General features: G+C 28.0%; 1 protein-coding gene across 1 annotated transcript; it reads right to left on the reverse strand.

Moving 5' to 3' along the window:
• Window positions 1-15,385: 15,385 nt before the first annotated feature.
• On the reverse strand, window positions 15,386-20,527 carry LOC107430489 (uncharacterized). The gene is made up of 7 exons (XM_016041334.4): window positions 20,188-20,527; window positions 18,537-18,669; window positions 17,754-17,857; window positions 17,581-17,659; window positions 17,385-17,494; window positions 16,018-16,082; window positions 15,386-15,747 (listed from the first exon to the last, which is right to left on the reverse strand). Exons 1-7 carry the CDS (start codon window positions 20,347-20,349, stop codon window positions 15,654-15,656), a joined length of 747 nt encoding a protein of 248 aa, XP_015896820.2. The 5' UTR covers window positions 20,350-20,527; the 3' UTR covers window positions 15,386-15,653.

Below are 20,527 nucleotides of genomic sequence, written 5' to 3' on the forward strand. Positions count from 1 at the left end.
GGTCTCTCTGCCAGTGTTTGCTTTTTTATATTTATATATATATATATTTTTTCTTGACTCGTTTTTATAGAAAGAGAAAATGTGGACATGTGTTTATGTGTGTTTCTCTTTCTCTCTCTAGAATAATAATTTTTTTTTTCAATTTCAGTCTTTTTTCTTTTTATATATCGAATCTTTGTTTATTTTCACCGTAAATAATTTTTTCTGATATGAATTAATAAAAATTTTGACTGATGGTCCTTCTGTAAAAATTAATAAACTGAAAAGTTCACGTGCATAACACCTGATCCTTAAACAGGGATAAAATAGTCTTTTAAGCCCCCCACTTAACTCAAACAGGGATCATATTATCTTTTTGCCCTCTATTTCTTGTTCTCCCCTCCTCTCTTTATGACACCCCATTATTTGTCAAATTCTTTGCTGCAAAAAAATAATAATAAAAAAAGAATTTTGAATTCTTTTACCTTTAGTTTATGTGTTGAATCTAGACAGCTTTGAATATTAGTATTTTTTTTTTTCTAGATTTTAAGGTTATTGCTCTTCTACAAAATAAATTATCAATTAAAAAATAAAATAAAATAAAAATGAATGTTGAGGGGGAAAAAAAATTGAATGCCTATCTTACGTACCTTTCTAGATCCTTTGTTTTCTTTATGGAAGCCATGTCTAAGAGAAGGAAAGAGAAATAAAGGGCAAAATGATAATTTTAACCCTGGTTGAGTAAAGTGGATGGCGAAAAGACAATATTCTCCCTGTAATGAGGCTCATGTGCTGCCCGTTCAACGGAATGACCAACATTGTAAAATGCAAGTAAAAATTATTTAAAACGCAATAGTTTCCAATCCAACTCGTTCATTTCTTTTTTTTTTTTTTTTTAAGAATTTTTATTGTTTTTTTAATTTAATAATTTTTCTGTCGGGTGCAGTTGTTGGCTCTTCGTTGACGGTTACACCTGGCATTTAGTATATGCCAGTGGGGTGGACATTCAAGCATAAGATGCCACGTTGTTTGCCAGGTGTGCATATGTGGGGTCCAGGTTTAGGGACTGTGGAAGCTGCAGTAGGGGTGTATTTTTTGACCTTTTCTTTGAAAAATATCGTTTGGCGGTTTTAGGTCTCGTCTATCTTTTTAATGACGGATTAGTCGACAGGGTGTCTTAAGGTTGAAAAGAAAAAAAAAAAAAAAAAAAAAAAAGAAAACAAAGCAGTAGGGTCAATGTGGAAAACCGAGGTTGGATGAAGGTTTGTCCTATAGGGGTTCTTTTGTCCTTTTTGTTGTTTGCATCTCGGATGGAGCCTCGCACATTAGCCCAAACTTGGCAAAAGGCTGTTTATTTATTTCTGTATTAGTTATGAATTGACTTTTATACCCTTGTCTATTTGCAAATTAATTCATAATTCTTTTTTATTTTTCTTATTTTGATTGGAATTCATAATTGATTTTGGTAAACTTTTTCCCACATCTATTTGTAAAATTAAACATTAATGCACAAAACTCTGTATAAAAAACAATTCATATCCACAAACTAGGAATAAAAGGGTACAATTTTTTGTTTTTTTTAAAGGTCTTCCACATTTAAACTCTAGCCATTGTATACCACTTGAACTTGGTTGAAATTGGGCATGCCTTATATGGCAATCACATTAATGATCAATTTGTTTGAATTAAATACATTTAGTAGACTATTGTTGAAGAAACATTTAGTAGAATTCAACTTTCCATTTTTTCTATTTGGGTAGCAGTCAACCACCTTTACTCAAAAAAGTTAAAACAAAGTTAATAAAAACAATTTTAGTTAAAAAAAATTAATAGAAATAAAAGTAGTGTAAAATCATCTCCAATAGTAAACGTTTAATTTTATTTTTTTTAAAGAAGTAAATTTTAAAATTAAGAGTAATTTTTTTTAAAGAAAATATAATTTTCAACAGTAAAAGTAAAATTTCTAAACAAGTCCAATTATTTTCATTCTTTATTCTGCTATTTTTTATCATTAATTTAGCTCAAGTGAAAATAGAAATAGTTCCTCATTTTTTCATAATTTTAACTTCGATGACCAAAAAAGATATTTAACTTTTTTTTTTTTTCTATTTGAAAGATAAACATTAAAATCTTTAAGATAGTATTTAAACCAAAGAAAAAGTGGTAATTAAAAGCGGTTAAACATTAAATGAACACAACATTTATTATTATAACATTCAAATGGAAAACGAATTTATCGTGCAAAACAGCCTAGTGGTAAAGCTGTTGTTTTTTAGACATTGGTAAAACCATTGTCTTCCTAGGAACCGAATTTGAATTCTTACCTGATTTAAAAATAAATAAATAATGAAAGGAATATAAAGTATATTGGACATGCTCCAAAAATACATATGCCAGACATACTTCAAAATAATAAAAATTATTTTTTGGATTTCTCAAATGTTGAAAACAAAGTTATCTAACAAGGCTGTCCATATTGTAGATTGTTTCAAAAGTAACAATTCTCAAAATCATTTTTCAAAAAACATATTAAAACTTAGCAAATATTATAATGTTATTTTCATAAAACAATTATATTTTCTTCAGTTCATACATATATTTATAGAAGACAACTAATTAATAATAATATATTTTCACACTTTTAATCATACCTTTTTATTTGTTGAAAACATCGATTTGCAAATTACTTGCACAACCAATATTCTATCAAAGTCCTTTTCAAACAAATTAGCAATATTCCTCCTATCTTTAACTTGGGAATTATCTTTTCATAGATGCAAAATCCAATATACCCATCATGGTGGCCTTTAATAGAATTTTCAAGTCCCATTTACATTGCCAAAATAAAATCATATCTTCTAGTGGATATTCAAACATAACAAGCAATTATGGTATTTATATATAGCCTTTCAAATGGTCAAAGTTTTAGAATACACAAGAAATAGTACTCTATAGAATGTCAACTTTCTTAGCTTTCTTTTTCTTTTACCTTCTTTTTAAATGCAAATATGCCCACAACCTCAATTGGTAATGTAGCTACATAAACAGAAAACTTGTTGTTTTTCAAATAAATGAATCCTTAGCTTTTTCGGCAAGAAAACCTAGTTATCTAATACTTACATAAATTTTATGACCTATTCAATGCAGGCTAAGAGAAGCTGACCAAAAAGGACATATTTCAACTTTCTTCTCTTTTATTTTGGTTGTTGCTTGAATGAAAAAGAGATTAAACACTAGGCCTTTTTCTTCCTGTTTTTTTACCCACTAAATGGCGAATCATGCATTAAAGCAAACGATAATCAATATTTGTAAGCATTCCTTTAGATTCAATATTTGTCTCTTTTATACAAATGCAAAATCTTCTTACATCTTTGACCAATACAGACTAAAGAGAGAGAGAGAGAGAGATGAAAAGGATAGCATAGGAAAAGAATATATATATATATATATATATATATATGTGTGTGTATATATATAACTTCCATAGATTATTTCTATATCCCACCATTGAGAATGTATATTGGAAACATGAATAAGCATTGATTTTTCTCTTAGATTCCTTCAATTCTTTAAACATTGATTTTAGAATCAATCATGACCATCTCAAACTATTTTGAACCTTTGTTACAATGGAAGAGCATTTTTAAATTTATCTCATTTAATTGCAGTACTTCTAACACCATGCCCATGTAAATATTTATTATTATTATTATTATTATAACAGATTCAAATTCAAAATTATTATTACAAAAATAATAGTTTTGTTATTATCACTATACGGATATATAAACCTAATATATGTCATTGCCTGAACATTGCAATGCTTTTCTCTATTATTCAATAAATTAATGCATTTAAAAAAGTAAAACTTGTCTAACGAGTTATAAAATTTATTAATAGTAAAACTTATTTAACGAATTATAAAATCAATTAATAGGGTTAAGTAAAAATTGTTTTTTAGTTTAAAGATAACTTGGGACAAATGGTTGAAGCAATTAAAAGTCAATATAAATCATGGTTTTGTTTTCATTTTTATTATAAAAAAAATTACTTAAAATTATATAATGTTATTTTAGATAAAACGAATTGAACACCTAATGAATTGATGTAAAATCTGAAGAAGTCATACCTTTTGAGATCAAATAGTTAAAATCTAACCAAGTCACCAAGAGACTTGCATTATGAGACTTAGATTTTCTCCACTGACTAAAAAAATAAACAAAATGAATTTTTTTTTTTTTTTTTTTTTTGTTTTTTACCTTAGAGAAGTGAAGAAACATACTAAAACAAAAGAAAATTTTCATTTTCATGGACAGGAAAAGAAAAAGAAAAAAAGGGAATGAATTAATTTTTTTATTTTAATTAGTTATGTTTTCTTCTCAAAATCGATAGCAAACAGAAACGAAATTTTCTTAATAAATTTTTCAATATTTCAAAATTATCCTCATTATTATTACATAAAAAAGTTTATTATCTCCTTTCACAAAAAAAAATTATTATCTTTCATATCTTTTCATTTCCTTTCCATTTATTAATATCCAAATAATAATTATTAATAAATATTTTTTTCTTCCTTTCCTCATTGAATTTATCATTTTTTTTTCTCTTCAATCCAAATATAGTATTAAGTAGCATTAAGTAGTGGAGACCATATACACCAACTTATGAAATAAATGGTTGTGATCCCATCATATGTTTAAATTAAATTTTTAATGACAATAAAAATATTTAATAATATTTTAAATTATACAAAAAATAATAATAATATTCCAAACAAGGCCTACAAATATGGTAATTCTCCACTTGAATCAAAAATAAAAAGCAAACAAAAAAAAAAAGAAAAGAAACCTACTCCATTACTTTTTTGGCCATAGGATTAGGTTAATTGGATTTCCATCCCCTAAACCCCTTTTATTATTATTATCATTATCATCATCATTCCCTTAAACCCATTTCCACCTAACCCATATATACCCAAGCCACTAATCCAAAAAAAGAAGAAAAAAAAATGGAGTACTTAAACCTATATATTCTTAATCCTTCAAATACTTTGCCATTTTACCTATTAGCACTCAACCATATGAACCTTAAAAAGAGAATGAGATATTCATGGGCAATTCAGTAATTTCCTAAAATCCAAAAGAAAAATGAATGGGCAAAAAATTCCGAATTAAAAATAAAATAAAATAGACGAGAGAAGGGTTTTGACTTTGACAGGCCCAAACCCAAAGCAAGCAATCATATGTCTACATCGCTGCCCCTCACGGATCCTGGTCGGGCATCTTTTCACGCTACCATCAAACGCCACGTCATACGTACAAAACAAAAACACTAGCACTCCTCTCCTTCTTCCAGCTATTCAACGGTCAAGATTCAATATCCGAACCATCACCAGACTCTGCTTGTTCTCTGAACGACCGTATCCGATTAGTCAAAAACCCCTATCGACTTGAATTCCCTTCCCTCTTCGTTTGTCGCAATCCAACCCCTTTTTTTTTTTAATATTTATTAATTTATTAAAAAAAAAAACACGCACACACTTTTAATAAATTATTACTATTTTTTCTCTCCCCAATTTGCTTCGGTAAATTAAAATATTAAATAAAATAACGAATTTCTTTTTGGGTTTTGGGAAGTCGTAGTGGGAAGGATTTTATTTTATTCTTTTTTTTTTTTTTTCTATATCCTCATTTATTAGTCAAAAAAATAAATTCGACTTTTTGTATTTAATTATTAAAAAATAATTGTTTGAAAAAATAGGAAAGAAAAAAAAAGGAAGAGAGAGAAAAGGATAAAAATAAAATAAATAAAAAAAGAAGAAGAATTTTGCATGTGAAGGCGGGAAACTGTGTGGATTATTTCTTGCAATTTCTCTGCGAAGTCAAAGAGTTTGTTGGTTGCGGGAATTGTTTTGAAGCTAAACGACAACATTAGGCATGTAGTTTTCACGCGACCCTCTGCGTTTTAAAAAGCCTTCTCATTCTATGCCTTTCAAACATTAATTTAAATATACTATTTTTTTTTATTAGTTTATGTTTTTAATAAGTTTGAAAAAAAAAAAATATATATATATATATATAGATTAAAAAAATCAAAAATAAATAAAACCATTGACCATTCGTTGATTGAGCAAGTTGCAAATGGATGGGTGGTTCTACTAATTAATTAATACAATTATTTATTAATTTTTCATGAAAATATTCAGCCAGGCAATTACGATCTTTTTCTCATTTTATTTATTAAAGATTGTGACTTAAGTATATTAATTTTGTTTTCATGCGATATAAATTATGTGGTCTTTTTATATTTCACGTTAACAAAAATATTTTTTTTTAATAAAAATGCGAGACTGAGCATGAAACGATCTACTTTTATCATATTGTTTTTTTAGATAAATAATAATTTAGAAAGGAGTTGATACTTTCTAGTCCTTAAATAATGTTTACGCAGGAAGAAACAAAAAAACTAAAAAAGAAATATAGTCAATTTAAGTGTGTATTATTATATATTAGAATACTCCCAAATTTTATATTTTAAAACTTGGTTTCTGTGGGTAGGTGTGAGTGTTACATATGTTGAAATATGTTACGAGTTTTAACTAAATCCTTATATATTTCTAATTTGAACAAGCAATAAATTCCCATGTCTACAAAATTGAAATAAATAATTCCAATGCAAAAAAAAAAAGCCTGTTACCACAATAATAACTGATATGATACTAAGATTTTGCTAATATATGATCATCTATATGACTCTAGCACATAAGAAAGCGACAAAGATAATGAATTATCATATTGACACATTATACCGCCAACTTTGGTTTGTACAAGCTAGAATAAATAAAAAAACCTGCTTTTTTTTTTTTTTTTTAACCTTTTAGTTGTTCTAAATGCTAAAAATTTAAAAATTAATTAATAATCTAGTATAAATTTAATAATATATTTTTTTAAAAAGAGCAGTTTTTTTTTTAAATGTAAAAAAAATATATATATATATATAGTTTTAAAAATTTTAAATAACTATAATATCCTAATTTAAAAAAAAAAATGACACAGAAGTTAAACATCCGAGTGTTTATATATATCTCTTTTTAATGTCTATCTTCTACCAAAGCAAAACTACCTTGCCAGACCACCACTATGCCAACGACTAAGTAATGCCGGCAACTTACCGAAGGTGACCATGGCCCTTGGGAATTTTTGATTTTTTTTTTTTTTCCCAAAGAACTTGAATGGCAAGGACAGATCCCACCAAATAAAAGTTTAAAATGATGGTCATTGATCTCCAATAGACTAGCTTCAGTGACCTCCTTACGAGGAAATAACCTCTTTCGACTAAAGTTTATTTTCTTAAAAAATTTTCAAACCCCTTTACTTGAAAAAAGAAAAAATAAAAAATCTGACACCTTCGACATTGGAGAACTGCCAGCAACCACTGGAGATCCTGTGTCCATCTTGAGCAGGTTGCTATTGTTCATCTTGTTTCACAGGAAGAGTATAAAGTTCTGTTTAGCAGGATTTTTTTTTTTTTTTTTACTTAAAAGCTTTACTGAAAGGTTAAAAATTTTTTTGTAAAAAAAATAAAAATGTTTTATAAAAGTTAATAAGTATTTATTAATTAAAAAATAAATTTTTTTAAGCTGTTTTAAAAAAATCTAAATTTTAAATTTTTCTTAAAAAACTATTTCCTTTTACCTTGTATGAAAATTTAATAAGCATTTAATACAGTTTAATAAGCATTTTTATTTATAACCAAATACTTATTAGCTTTTTCATAAAAAAATTTTTTCAAAAAAATTTATTATCCAAATCTTTACAACCTAAAACTCTACTTTCATCACCTATATCAAATGGATCCTAAATCGATAAATTACAATATAATTTCAAATTTTAAATTTCAAAAAATTAGAAAAAAAGAATTTAATATGAATATTTTGATAATTAAATATTAATTGAACTGTATGAAATTAATTTGGTAATACAATTAACAATTATTTTTTTAAAGAGTAAATGTTTATTTTTATAGAAAATCTATAAAATATAAATATATTATTAAATTTTAAATTTTGAAGTGATTAAAAAATTGATAAAAGAAGACTTTAACTTAGTTGTATATATACATTATTGATACTTTTAATATTGAAAATTAATTTATTGACTTTTAAGGTAAGTCCATTGTTATATTTTGTTTTTTTTCCTTTCTGGATCTAACCGTAAAAAGGTCAGCAATAAAGTTCAAAAAAAAAAAAAAAAAAGGTCTAATATTTCAAACTGACCCCAATACATTCCTTATACGTCGTTGGATAACTTCTTCTTCTTTTTCTTCTCTTTGTTCTTTTACCTTTTTTTTTTTTCTTGTTTTTTTAAATTTGGTTGTATAACTTTAGTTTTTTTTTTTTTTTGGATAAATGGTTGTTAATGGTGATTATTAATGGTGATTAGTGTTATGAAAAAAAGACAAATACTTACATATCACATCATATGTAATAAAACAATTTCATTTAAACATTTTCAGATTTTTCATAATTGTACTTAAATCTTTTTTTTTTTTAAATCATAATCTCTTTCTAATTTATATATATATATATCAAAATAAGCTCATTTTTCAGTTTTTAATAAGTTAAACCTAACAATTAAAGATAAAAATAATTAAAAATTAATATTTTATAATTAAATAATATTATGGTCTTCGATTATTAAAGTTAACCAATGAAAACCATTAAGTCTAAATAATGAATTTTTAAAAGTATCGGATTTAAATATAATTTAAATAAAATAAAAAAAATTGACCTAAGTAATAAATTTTTAAAAGTATAGGATTTAAATGTTATTAGAATAAAGTTAAAGAAATCTAAATGAAATTTTCTAAGTAGTAATTATGTGTTAATGTCAAACTATCTACCAACTTATTCAATATTAAAATTAAGTATGTCATAAGTCTATGGGCTCTTGTCAAAAAAAGAGAGAGAAAAAAAGTCTATGGGCTCTATAACACATAAGACTTTTAACTTTTAAATGATACAATAAATTCAAAGAATTAATTAATGCGAGAATGATAACTGAAAAGAGCATCTCCATTTACCTTCTTTTTTTTTTTTGGCTGAATCTATATATATCTTCTTATGTTACATATTAAATAGTCAACATTTCTAAATATATATATATATATATATAACGTTGTAATTTAAATTGCTGATGTAGAAATCATAATTGAATAACATGAATATGACATTAAGTAGTCTTTTTTTTTTTTGTTTTTTTGGGAGAAAATATGACATTAAGTAGTCATTCACCAAATATATATATATATATATATATGACATTAACTGGTCGTTTAACTTTTGCAGGTTAAATTTGATCAAATTGACTTAGAAGAATTTAAAAAAAGAAAAAAAAAAGAAAAAAAAAAGTATTCTAAATTGATATATAATACTTTTGTTTTTATGAAAGAATTTATCTGATTGATTTGTAAAGTGGTTTTACATCTACCTTTACATAAATCTGTATTTTTTTTAATCATTAGATTTGAATCCAATCATGTATTGATTATATATAATTACGATCTAATTACATGTAACTGTATATGAATGGTAATGAATATTTGTCGCTTATCTTTTAATTCGAATTTTATTGATAATAACATTTCTAAGTAAAAATTATTACAAAGCAATAATACTCATTTAAAAAGATAAAATAAAAATGAAGACCTTTTCCCATTTTTTTTTTTTTTGGGAGAAAATTAAAAAAAAAAAAAAAAGACTAATCATCGATACAAGAAAATAAAATAATAAGAGTAATACTAAAAGCCACGCGCTACACACTCCCATCAGCTGCAATATGTAAAAGCATCCTTGCGCGTGGTGCTTTTATTTGCTGAATCTGTTACTCCAAAAAATAAAATTATCCTAGAGATATTTATTTATTTATTTTAAAGAAAAGTGGGGTCCACTGTGAATCAGTTGGTCAACGACCAATGACAGAGTACTGATATGTGGGACCCACTTATTTGCTTGTGGGACCGTATAATGACGTCATCAATGTTGGATTTTATTTTATTTTACAAAATAATTAAATTAAAACCGTTCCATTTTATTTAATTATTTAATTAAATAGTATCTTAATTTTCTTGGACTGCACTCAAAAGAAAAAGCTTAAAACGAGGACTACTGCTGTATTGGCCAACACAGAATTTAAATTATAAAAATTAAAACATCGTTTGGGAATCTTTGACAAATGAGCAGAGACTTAATTAAAATTCTCCCAAAATTCTCTCTTTTTATACTATAAAGTAAATTAATTTCCGCTCATAGAAAAAAATCGTCCTGTCAAAAAAAAAAAAAAAAAAACTAAGTTTGGTTTTTTTTTAAATTATTGATAATGTTTTTAAAACCCAATAGAAATATAACAAGGATTTAGCATCTTTTTCTCAATCTCTACTTTTTCCTCTCTTGAATAATTTTATAATATTTTACTACCAAATATATATATATATATATATAATTTTTTTAGTTTATAAACTTAAAAACTCTTTTCAAATTTGGTAATGAAAATATTTTCCAATTTTGCAGTACATTTTTTAGTTTTGTATAATTATTTTTATTGAATTTACCCATATTTGTTTAAGCTTTTCTTTTTATTTTCTTTTTATCAAAATAATAATAATAATAATAATAAAAAACATTCTTATGAGTCTATTCGACCTCTACTTCTGTCCAAACACATGTAGCTAACCTTCAAATTTATCATCCAATAACTGTCATCACCTAACTTGATTTGCATTAAAAAAAGTAAATAAAATATGATTAAGTAAAAGTTTATGTTCAATAAAAGGCAAATATCTTTGTCATAAAAATCTCAGTTCCACAAAACCAAGCTATAGATTAATTTAGAAATTGGGGGAGGAGCAATAGATCAAATGGGTGGTCTTGGCAACTGTTTTATTATCACTCAAGTATAGTGAAAGAAGCTCCTCCACTTTAATTGTTGACACAGAAAAAATGTTGCATATATATATATATATATATATGTATATATTATCTACTAGACTTGCATTTTGGTTTATTATCGATGGTAGAAGATATATTTATTAGAGCTTAAAATTAAGAGCTTAAATTAAACCAGCATTAACTTTTAATCTTTGTTATGCATCAATAAATATCCAATTTAAATGTTTCCATCAATATAAAAATTTCTATACACACACACACACACAAATTTCTACACACACACACACACACACTCTCTTTATTTTATAAACACTTGTCTGATCTATAATCGCCTTTTTTTGGGTTGGGTTTTTGTTTTTGTTTTTCTGTCTTTACTTTTGTTTTCTACTTTTTCAACAAGAATGACAAGACAGATAATTCAATGCTGTAGGTAGCAAGTAAGATATTATATGCAAATATGTTGCTAAAGTAAACTATCAATCCAAAAGATTCACAAGCTTAGGTTCAAACATTTTTGTCTTTTCAAAGAATTATATTGTCTTGGAATGCAAAGTTGAAAAGTTATGAAAATATTGCTTTTTATTTTTTATTTTTTTATGATGTTTAATTTTCTAATCCATTTTCTGACTTTCTTGATTCCGTTTACTTTGAAACTTTTTTGAAGCTATGTATGAAAATAAAAAGGTCGAAATAATTAGATTTAATTACTAGTACTGATCGATATCTTGATTCTAACCCTTTAAAACGCATATTATAATAATGTAACATGATTTATAATAAAAAAAAAATCAAATTGAAGTGTTTTCTTTTGTGCATTTATTTTCAATCATGAAAATGGTCCATCATCCAAATATATATATATATATATACATATATAAATGGTCGAATACTTTCTGTGTATGTTTTGAATAGACTCCTTCTACTAATGCTCATCTAAAAGACAAAGAAGACCTCAAACTTTTTAAAATTTTGAAAGCAGCATTAAAGCTCAGTAAAAAAAAAAAAAAAAAAAAAATAATTAAACAAAATAACAATAATTAAATAATGCAAAAATATTATCTATTATTTTAATAATTGGAAAACATGTGGTGTGGTGAGTACAAATAATAAAATGAAACTAGTATTCAATAAAAAAAAATAAATGGGATAATGTATATATATATATATATACGTATATATGTGATCCATATAATATATATGTATGTGTGTGTGTGTGTGTGTGTGTGTTGTGTGGAGTGAGTGGGAAATCATGGAGTAGAGTGCAATTTAGAGTGCCACATGGTTGACTTTGTCTGCATGTTACGTGCCGTCAAGGTTTCGCAGTGCAGCGACCACTTTTTTCTTTATTTTATTTTCTTGTTTTTGTTTTTTGTTTTATTTATTTATTTTTTTCAACTTAAAACCGTGCTTTGTTTATGTTTTTATATGTATTTCCTGCTAAGTACCTACCATTTACCGATCATAATCCCTAGAAATTTACACAAATTTGCGGAGAAAAACTTATACATTTAACTTAAATTTTTCTTGATTTCCAAATATAAAAAAATTTAAACTGCGATCATTATTAGAACTGTTATATAAAACCAAATTATACAATTTGAATAAGATAGTTATTCTAAAATTCTATTTTGTAATAGTAAGATTTAATTTGGAAATACAAAGCCAACCGAAGGGAAAATAATAATAATAATAATAAAATAAGCTAAAATGTATCTGCAGTTACATCACCATTATTTTTTAACTACTATGAAGTTAAAAGTAAAAAGTAATTGAGCATAATTAATAAATATTTAAAAAGTAATTGAGCATAATTAATAAATATTTATAGTTAATTTAGATATCTAATTACAAATAACACCAACAAATATTTGAAATAAATAAATTATACATAATTAAGTAAAAAAAGGAAAAGAAAGCAAAATCTAAATACTAACAAATATTTAAAGTTAAAAGTAATTAAACATGATTAACAAATATTTCTCGTTAATTGAAATATCTAAATGTCACTAACATTAACAAATATATAGAGTAAATAATCTATACAATAATTAAGTAGAAAAAACTAAAAACCAAAAACTAACCCCTTAGAAAACACACAACTCCCAGTATCAAGGATTTTCTAAACAGGAAGCTTCAAATTCCTTCATAAAATACATGTATCCCACGTGGCTTTATATATATATATATATATATATATATACCTTTGATAGCCTTAAATATATAAATATATAAATATTTGGCTAAGAATAGTCTAATATTGATAAAGCGTACAAGTAACCGTTAATTTGATATTCAATATGGTCAAAATATGAAATGTACATGCATGTATTTAAGGTCACGTTCCAACCAATTTTGTTGAGATATGTCTTCTAGACCTCAAAGTACTTGGTTTCCCCAAAATTATTCACATTTTTTAATTGGAGCTAACATTTTGGACCCGTGTGTTCCACGTGAAAATAACTTATTCTTTTTTTTATTTTTTTATTTTTGGTGGCATAATAATTTGATACTTACACATAATAATGTTTATATGATAGTACTAATAGTATGTTTTTTTTCAGACAAAAAATATAATAGTATGTTACCACTAAACTCTGTGGTCTAGTTTTAAAGATGTTCAATGTCATATAAAAAGTGTTTGGTTCTTTGTTGGACCCATAAAATATGTTGATTCAATGGGTTTATACTAAAAATATTAATAGTAATGCTCTTTGATAAAATTTTTAACACTAAAAATAAATTTATTTTTCATCCCAGTGTATAGTATTTCATACTGTAAATATAAGTCGGCTATAATAAAATAATGTTATAGTCAAGGTGAAGAATTTGGTATTCTAATAGTTGATGGCCTACCTTGTTGTGCATAAATATAACAGGTTTTGAATTTCTGTATACAATTATTTGATGGGTCAAATTGGGTTGGGAAGGGAGATTTTAAAAGAAGGTGATTTTATTTATTTATTTATCTAAATTTGCGCTTCCACCTATTTATAAATGACAAGGGTAGAGAGAATATCTGCCAAATTGCTTTTATGTTTTCTTTTATGAGAGAGTGAGAGAGATTGTGAAAGTATGGAAGTGACAACCTAAAATTTAAAAGAGTTTTGGAAGTTTATGATTTTGTCAATTTCTCAAATAGCATTAAAAGTCCCTATAAAAGTGAGAATTGAAACGTCATGGCTCCAATCAAATGGAAAAAGGTCAAAAAAAAAAAAAAAAAAAAGAAAAAACAATAAAGGACCAAAATTTTTTTGTAAGTAAAAAAGGCAATTAATGTTTTCTTCCTAAAATTTTGTTTGTTTGGAGGGCTGGAGGGAACCTAAATTCAAAGGCTAGGTTGCTAAATTTGTCAACAACAACGGAGGGTCAGCCACCTAACCAACCCTTCAATCAAATTTGTGTTTGTTAATTAGCTTCATTTAGGGAGATATCTTTCTTATCTGAACAGGAAAGTTCTATTCAGTCCCATACACGTTTATGACCAAATGCCAATAATTTTCATTTTAAAAATTTTAAAAAATGTTTTTGTTTTACTTTTAGAAAAGAAACAAAGGCATAGACTTAGACTTTACCACCTGATTTTTGCAGGGTTGAAAAATAATTTAGAGCTAAATGCTCCAGATTAATGTATAAGTAGCATTGAATTGTGGATAAAAGGGGATTTATTTATTTATTTATTTATTTTTTAACTTCTGAGATAGTTGAAGTGGTTGATTTGGGGACCAAAGATGTTATTCCATTTTTGATTCACTGAATAAAGAATAGCATGAGGTCACTATACTACTAAAAGTTATGCTAATCACCTCCCTTCCATGAGGGTTGACCCATGAACATGACCCTTCATTCTTTCAATCAACTTGTCTCTGTGTTTTTTTTCTTTTACCCAAAAGAAAAAAAAAAGGCAAAAAAGAAAAAAGAAAAACCTACCTATGTTTAAATATATAAATATGTGTGTGTTAAAAAACAAAAATAGAAAAATTCTTTGATTCCGCTTGCAAATTTTTGTTGCTCTATGCAGAAATTAAATGCAGGCCCAATCCAACAACCTGACTCCTTTTTGCCTTTTGGGTCCCAAGGTGATTAAAATAAATAAATTTCTATTTTTGCTTTTTGGCAACCTGATTCTGTTTGACCAAATATCTTGGCAGTGAAAGAAAGAGTTGGATAAGAGCTGCAGATTAACCATTACTCTTTTCCTATCTTCCTCCAGTTGTTGGAAGTCCCATTTTTTTAAAATTTTTTTTGATACATGAAGAAGCTTTTAAAGCTTAAAGAAGCTATGAAAATTGCTATCCATTGAGAAATATGAAAAAAAAATGTCATAGAAGTATCTAGGGTAGTTACCATCAACAGCTCAATATACCTTTGAATGCAGTTGGGCCCCAGTTGCACTCTTAGCTAAGCTCACATACTTCTAATATGTCTATACAAGTAGAAACGTTTTCGCTGTACAACTTAACAGAAAGGGAAAAGTGTTTCCAAAACTTGGTTTCAATTCCTCAGAATATCATAGCAAAACGAATGCTATGTGGATAAACAACATACAGCTTTTAGTTGTTGAGGAAAGATAAGCAGGGAAATAAACTAGTAGAACTTATAAAATACACAGTGACTATATGTACGTTATAATAAAACCTTTTCTACATTTGCAGGCGTAAAGCCAAAAGTTCTATGTAATTGAGCCGACAGCCTCAAAATAAAGCAGGTGACAATAAATGGTGCAACAGGCTCAAAACTGACCTGCCCTTATGTCCCTATCAAGATGATCTGCGTTAAGCGTTCCTGGAAGCTCTCTAAAGTCTTCATTGAAAATAGAATATGCACTGAAAACAATGGGCAGCAAAAAAAAAGTTTAAGATCTTGATAACTAAATGAGTGATTGATGAGTAACAGGCTAGGGATGAAAGATTGAATTCTTGGCCTGAGCCAGGTTGACCTCCAACCTGCTCCAGCTAAGCTAAAGCGCATCGTTAACTATTAGCACATAACATTGCATTCTTTTTTCTTTCTTCTTCTTCTTCTCTCTTTTCCCAAACAATTTTTGCATTTTCTTTAAATGCAATGACAACATCTAATAAATAACAATGTAATACCTGACATCACCAGGTTGCCGTTTTCCAAGATTCAGGCAGATAATAACAAAGCCTGTTCCGAGTATCTGAATTCATCACATTAACAAATAATCATGATGTAAGAAATACGTCTTAGAAAAAAGCAAACATGTCAATTAGGCTATCTGTCTTTTCACTCTCTTTAAGCCCTAATTTACCTTCTTTGTTTTTTTTTTTTTTTTTTTTTTTTTGGGGGGGGGGGGGGGGGGGGGCTGATTTTACCAATTTGCATTAAGCTATATAGTCAACAAACAATGTTCATAGAAATTTTCTTTTCAGATGACATCCTTATAATGGCAACATCACGTTTGGTTCTTTTTCTCAGATGTCATCATTTAAATGTCAATCTAGTAATTTAACCTCAGGCTACGCATAGAGAAGCCAGGGATACAGCTGCCAAGATGATGTAGAACATATGGTTTATTATTTAATTAGGGCCCTTATATTATTTTATTGTATAGGGTCATATTCTGCTGCAGTTGTTTTATTTCTATTTTCCCTGGCTTCTCTAAACACATAAACTACATATACAGAACTTGATTTTCAGATTATGAAGATGAATTGAAATGACAAACTTAAACCTAGTTGCCTCCTCTCATAATTCTTTTCTCCCCTTATTCTTCTACCATCTGTCACCTCTGCTTCTATAATTCTATTCCCCTCTCTTTTCCCATTTCAGTTCCCTTCTACATGACAAGGTTTCACGCCAGCCTAACCCCACACCCCTCCCCTGCAGGTGAATTCCTAAGTGGCATACACTATCAATACTCAGTTTTTGAAGATGCCAATATCATTTAGTGCTTCAAATGCCCATCTTTTGTTGGACTGATGAGCTCAATTTTCTCTTCAAATTCCTTTTCTTGCCCACTAAGGCAAGTATGGAGGTGCATTTGTTTACAAATAGGGTGTCCTCCCGATGTGGGTCAGTCCTTGGTCCTTGATGCAATAACCAAAGACTTCTACTGACTATCACAAAGCTGAAACCTGATTGTTTTCTAAGATGTTAGGAAACAAATATGATAGTACAGCAGGACTATGGAATAATTGTTTCAGCTTTTAAATTTTATTTATTTATTTTTTTTTTGGGGTGCTAGTGACACATGTTTAAAACCCATGTTTCATTTTGGTTGGCAGAATAGGGTGAGGGCCGTAGAACATAGGATATCACACTTCCAAAATCTGACTTTGGGGGTAATGGGGATGTGGGAGTTCAGTTTTATTCCTTCTGCTATACTATGGAACCACGCAAATCTTCAATGCAATGAAAAGACCCCACTCAAAACCTACTGTTGATATTTCATCTTAAACATATTACTAGAGAATTAAGGACTGAAAAAAAGCATACTTACATATAAAGGACCAAGATCCCATCTATGGGCAACGGGTGCCAAAATAAACCAAATAAGGATAAGAACCCACACTTTCAGACTGAGAGAGAAAATTGCCATCAACAGGATATCTATCAACCAAACATTAGAAAAGAGAAAGTTCTATTAGTAGAATGCCATTCTCATCTATAAGGGCACAACTCATTTAGACAGTTACCTGGAAGCTTCAATTTATCATGTAGGAAAAAATAAAGCCTCCTCTTCCACCGGTTTGATGATTGTGGAAGCTGAAACTTCTGGCAATGCAAAAAATTATTGTAGAAAAATGATTAGAAGAATTTATATAGAGTGAAAACTTCACTTGATAGTGAATGCTGAATTGATTTATACCAGATCTTCATCATCTTCATCATCTTCATCATCTTCATCATCATCAAGTCCTGGACGATGGCTTCTAACAGGTGACTTCGGTTTTACAGCAACAATTAGGGAATCTAAAGATGGCAAGATAAGAAATCATCAAAAAGGCACAAAATGTGAAACTCATGAGATCTAAATATGAAGGGGATCTTATCCATAACTGATATTATATAATTTGACACTGAGCTATAAATCATGGAGTACAATATTTATAAGCTCAAAATGAAAGCAAATAATTCGTTAAATGGACCTTGATGCTGAAAACCAAATTTTCTTATAATTTGTTCTCAATAGAAATAAGATCCATAGACTTTCATCCACAAAAATGTGAAATTGATATGATAATCCATATAAATAATCACATAGTTTGCTTTTTTTGGCAAACAACGGAGGCTAAAACCCCAGAGCACAAGGTTTTCTCTTAAATATGATAAATCATAGATTTCATTTGATATACAACTAGCTCTCCTACTTTAATCTGAAACTAATCACATGCTTTGCTTTTAAATATGATAAATCATAGATTTTATTTGAAATCTTTTCTGGCTAGATATTAGCGTTATCATATGCTGTTTAGTGAATTGAAAATAGCAATCAAAACTAAAAAAAGTTTAACAATTCCACATATTTTCCAAAGCCGTAAATGATCTTCACAAAATTTCACAATCGAGTATGCAAAGTAAGGTAAAAATAAAGATATTACTAGGAAAGCTATATTAGAAGAAGTCATTCATTTTAAGATAAGATCTATACCACCATCATTGAGTTGTAGATACACATCATCCCCATTTTTGTTGACATTCAATACATTCCCTCGCAAAATAAGCTTCAAATTCTCAACTGATAAGTGATTTTTCTCAGCAATCAATTTTCTCAAATCATCCACCTAATTATGAGAAAAGGGGTTACAAACACAATAAGGATATATAATGAAGTACATAGTTAAAATTTTACAAAAAAATTACCAATGTTAAGTTCAAAAATTACCAATGTTAAGTTCTCTGTTAAGTTCAATACATCTTTAATGCCGGTAAAAGTCTTACAAAAGCAGAAAGGAGATTAATGTTTCCATCTAAGTTAAACTATAAACATGAATGGAATTGAACTAATTTATAAATGTAAAGCATTAATTATATGAGAAACATACATCTAATTGAAGCTTTAATGTACTAACAGAATGTATCAATATCTTATCCACATCTACAACAGATTCTACTTTCTCAAATTAATAAACCAAGGCAGATAGATTCTTTATTGACAAAATATTAAATGCTAAAGTTGACACAAAATAATTTGAAATTGCCCTATAACTAAAAGAGCTAGCACATATCTTAAAAAGGATGATTCATCACAACAAATGAGAATGCATCCTCAATAGCAAGAAAAGTTTCTGTTCTCAATCACATTGCTCTTACTAACAATGAGGTTAACCGTAGAGTTTTACCCATTTCATATAGGATGCACATATTTACTGTGTTCTAAAGAGAACATAGGACCTGCCTCTAATTTCTGGAACAAAGTAACATCTTATGCTCTCATGTTCTTTTCTACCAGAATGAAAAATTAGTTGATTTACTAGAAACCCAAGAGTACGTAAATTAGAAATCACTTATAAGACTTTCTTTTGAAGTAGAATTTTTTTGTAAGCTTCACCCTCAAAGTGATTGACCAGTTTGACCTGGATTGCTCTGTAAACATGGCTTTGATTCACTCATCCACTAAAGTGTGTACTATAACAATACTATTAGAGAAAATCATTGAAGGCTAGCATTATGTTATGAAAAATGAAAAATAATTCAGCCAGATGGGGAGTAAAATTGCAACACCACTATATAGTTTGATCTTTAATATCTTAAATATGGCAACCACAAACCATGCAAACCACTGATTCCAGCAGTTAACAATAGATATCAAGAAAATTCCATGCTGCTCCATTGTATCAGATAAGAACCGAATATCCAAAGCATGAGAGTTCGTCATTCACCACTTAAGGAAGAGAAGGTGGTCATTTAGTATCATGGTTAACATAAAACTTATCATAAAGTTAAAAACCTTAAATTAAAAAAAAAAAAAAAAGAATGTATTAAATTTTGTGAATATGAAATAATAACATAAGCTAACAAGCACATATTCTAGGATCTTTTAGAAGCATAAAACTAGGTTCTAATTTAAGTGGCCTCTTAACCATAGCAACAAAGAAGTGGCTCCATAAACAAGTAACAAAGTATAGCATAAACCAAACAACACCGAAATGATCAATTTATAAATAAATTTGATTGCCCAAACGTTTTCAAGAATGCCAAATGCAATATGGGTATTAGTTATGCATACCAACTACTCGAAAAAATCACAGAAAGAAACCAAATACGCAGAATGATTTGGGAAAAATGAGAAAAAAGCATACTTTTATGTAAGAGGGAACTTGGAGACGAGATGGGCGAGATGGGCCTATGGTTCTAACAACGATCTCAACCTTGTTCAGCGTCTCAATTCCTCCATTGTTGTTGTTGTTGTTGATGGGTTTCAACTCCAACAACTCCTCTTCCTCTTCAACAATCTCTCCCATACCATATGACTTTTGAGCTCAAACAACCCCCACAAACAATTCTCTATTGCTCTGCGCTTCCGATTTTGCTTGGATCCGCCGTGCCGGTCGGAAAGCTCTCCTTACGGTGGCAGAAATTCTTATTCGATGTGTCAAAGTTCCAGTTACCCAAAAACATAAAATAAAGCAAAGTGTCTAA

The sequence above is a fragment of the Ziziphus jujuba genome, chromosome 6 (genome assembly GCF_031755915.1).
Source record: "Ziziphus jujuba cultivar Dongzao chromosome 6, ASM3175591v1".
Lineage (NCBI taxonomy): Eukaryota > Viridiplantae > Streptophyta > Magnoliopsida > Rosales > Rhamnaceae > Ziziphus > Ziziphus jujuba.

Excerpts from the sequence above, each read along its gene's own strand:
- LOC107430489 (XM_016041334.4), bottom strand. The coding sequence starts at position 20,349 with ATGGGAGAGATTGTTGAAGAGGAAGAGGAGTTGTTGGAGTTGAAACCC. Across the intron at positions 17,858-18,536 it reads TCTACAACTCAATGATGGTG|ATTCCCTAATTGTTGCTGTA; the intron begins GTATAGATCTTA and ends TGCCATCTTTAG. Across the intron at positions 15,748-16,017 it reads CGGCAACCTGGTGATGTCAG|TGCATATTCTATTTTCAATG; the intron begins GTATTACATTGT and ends CATTGTTTTCAG.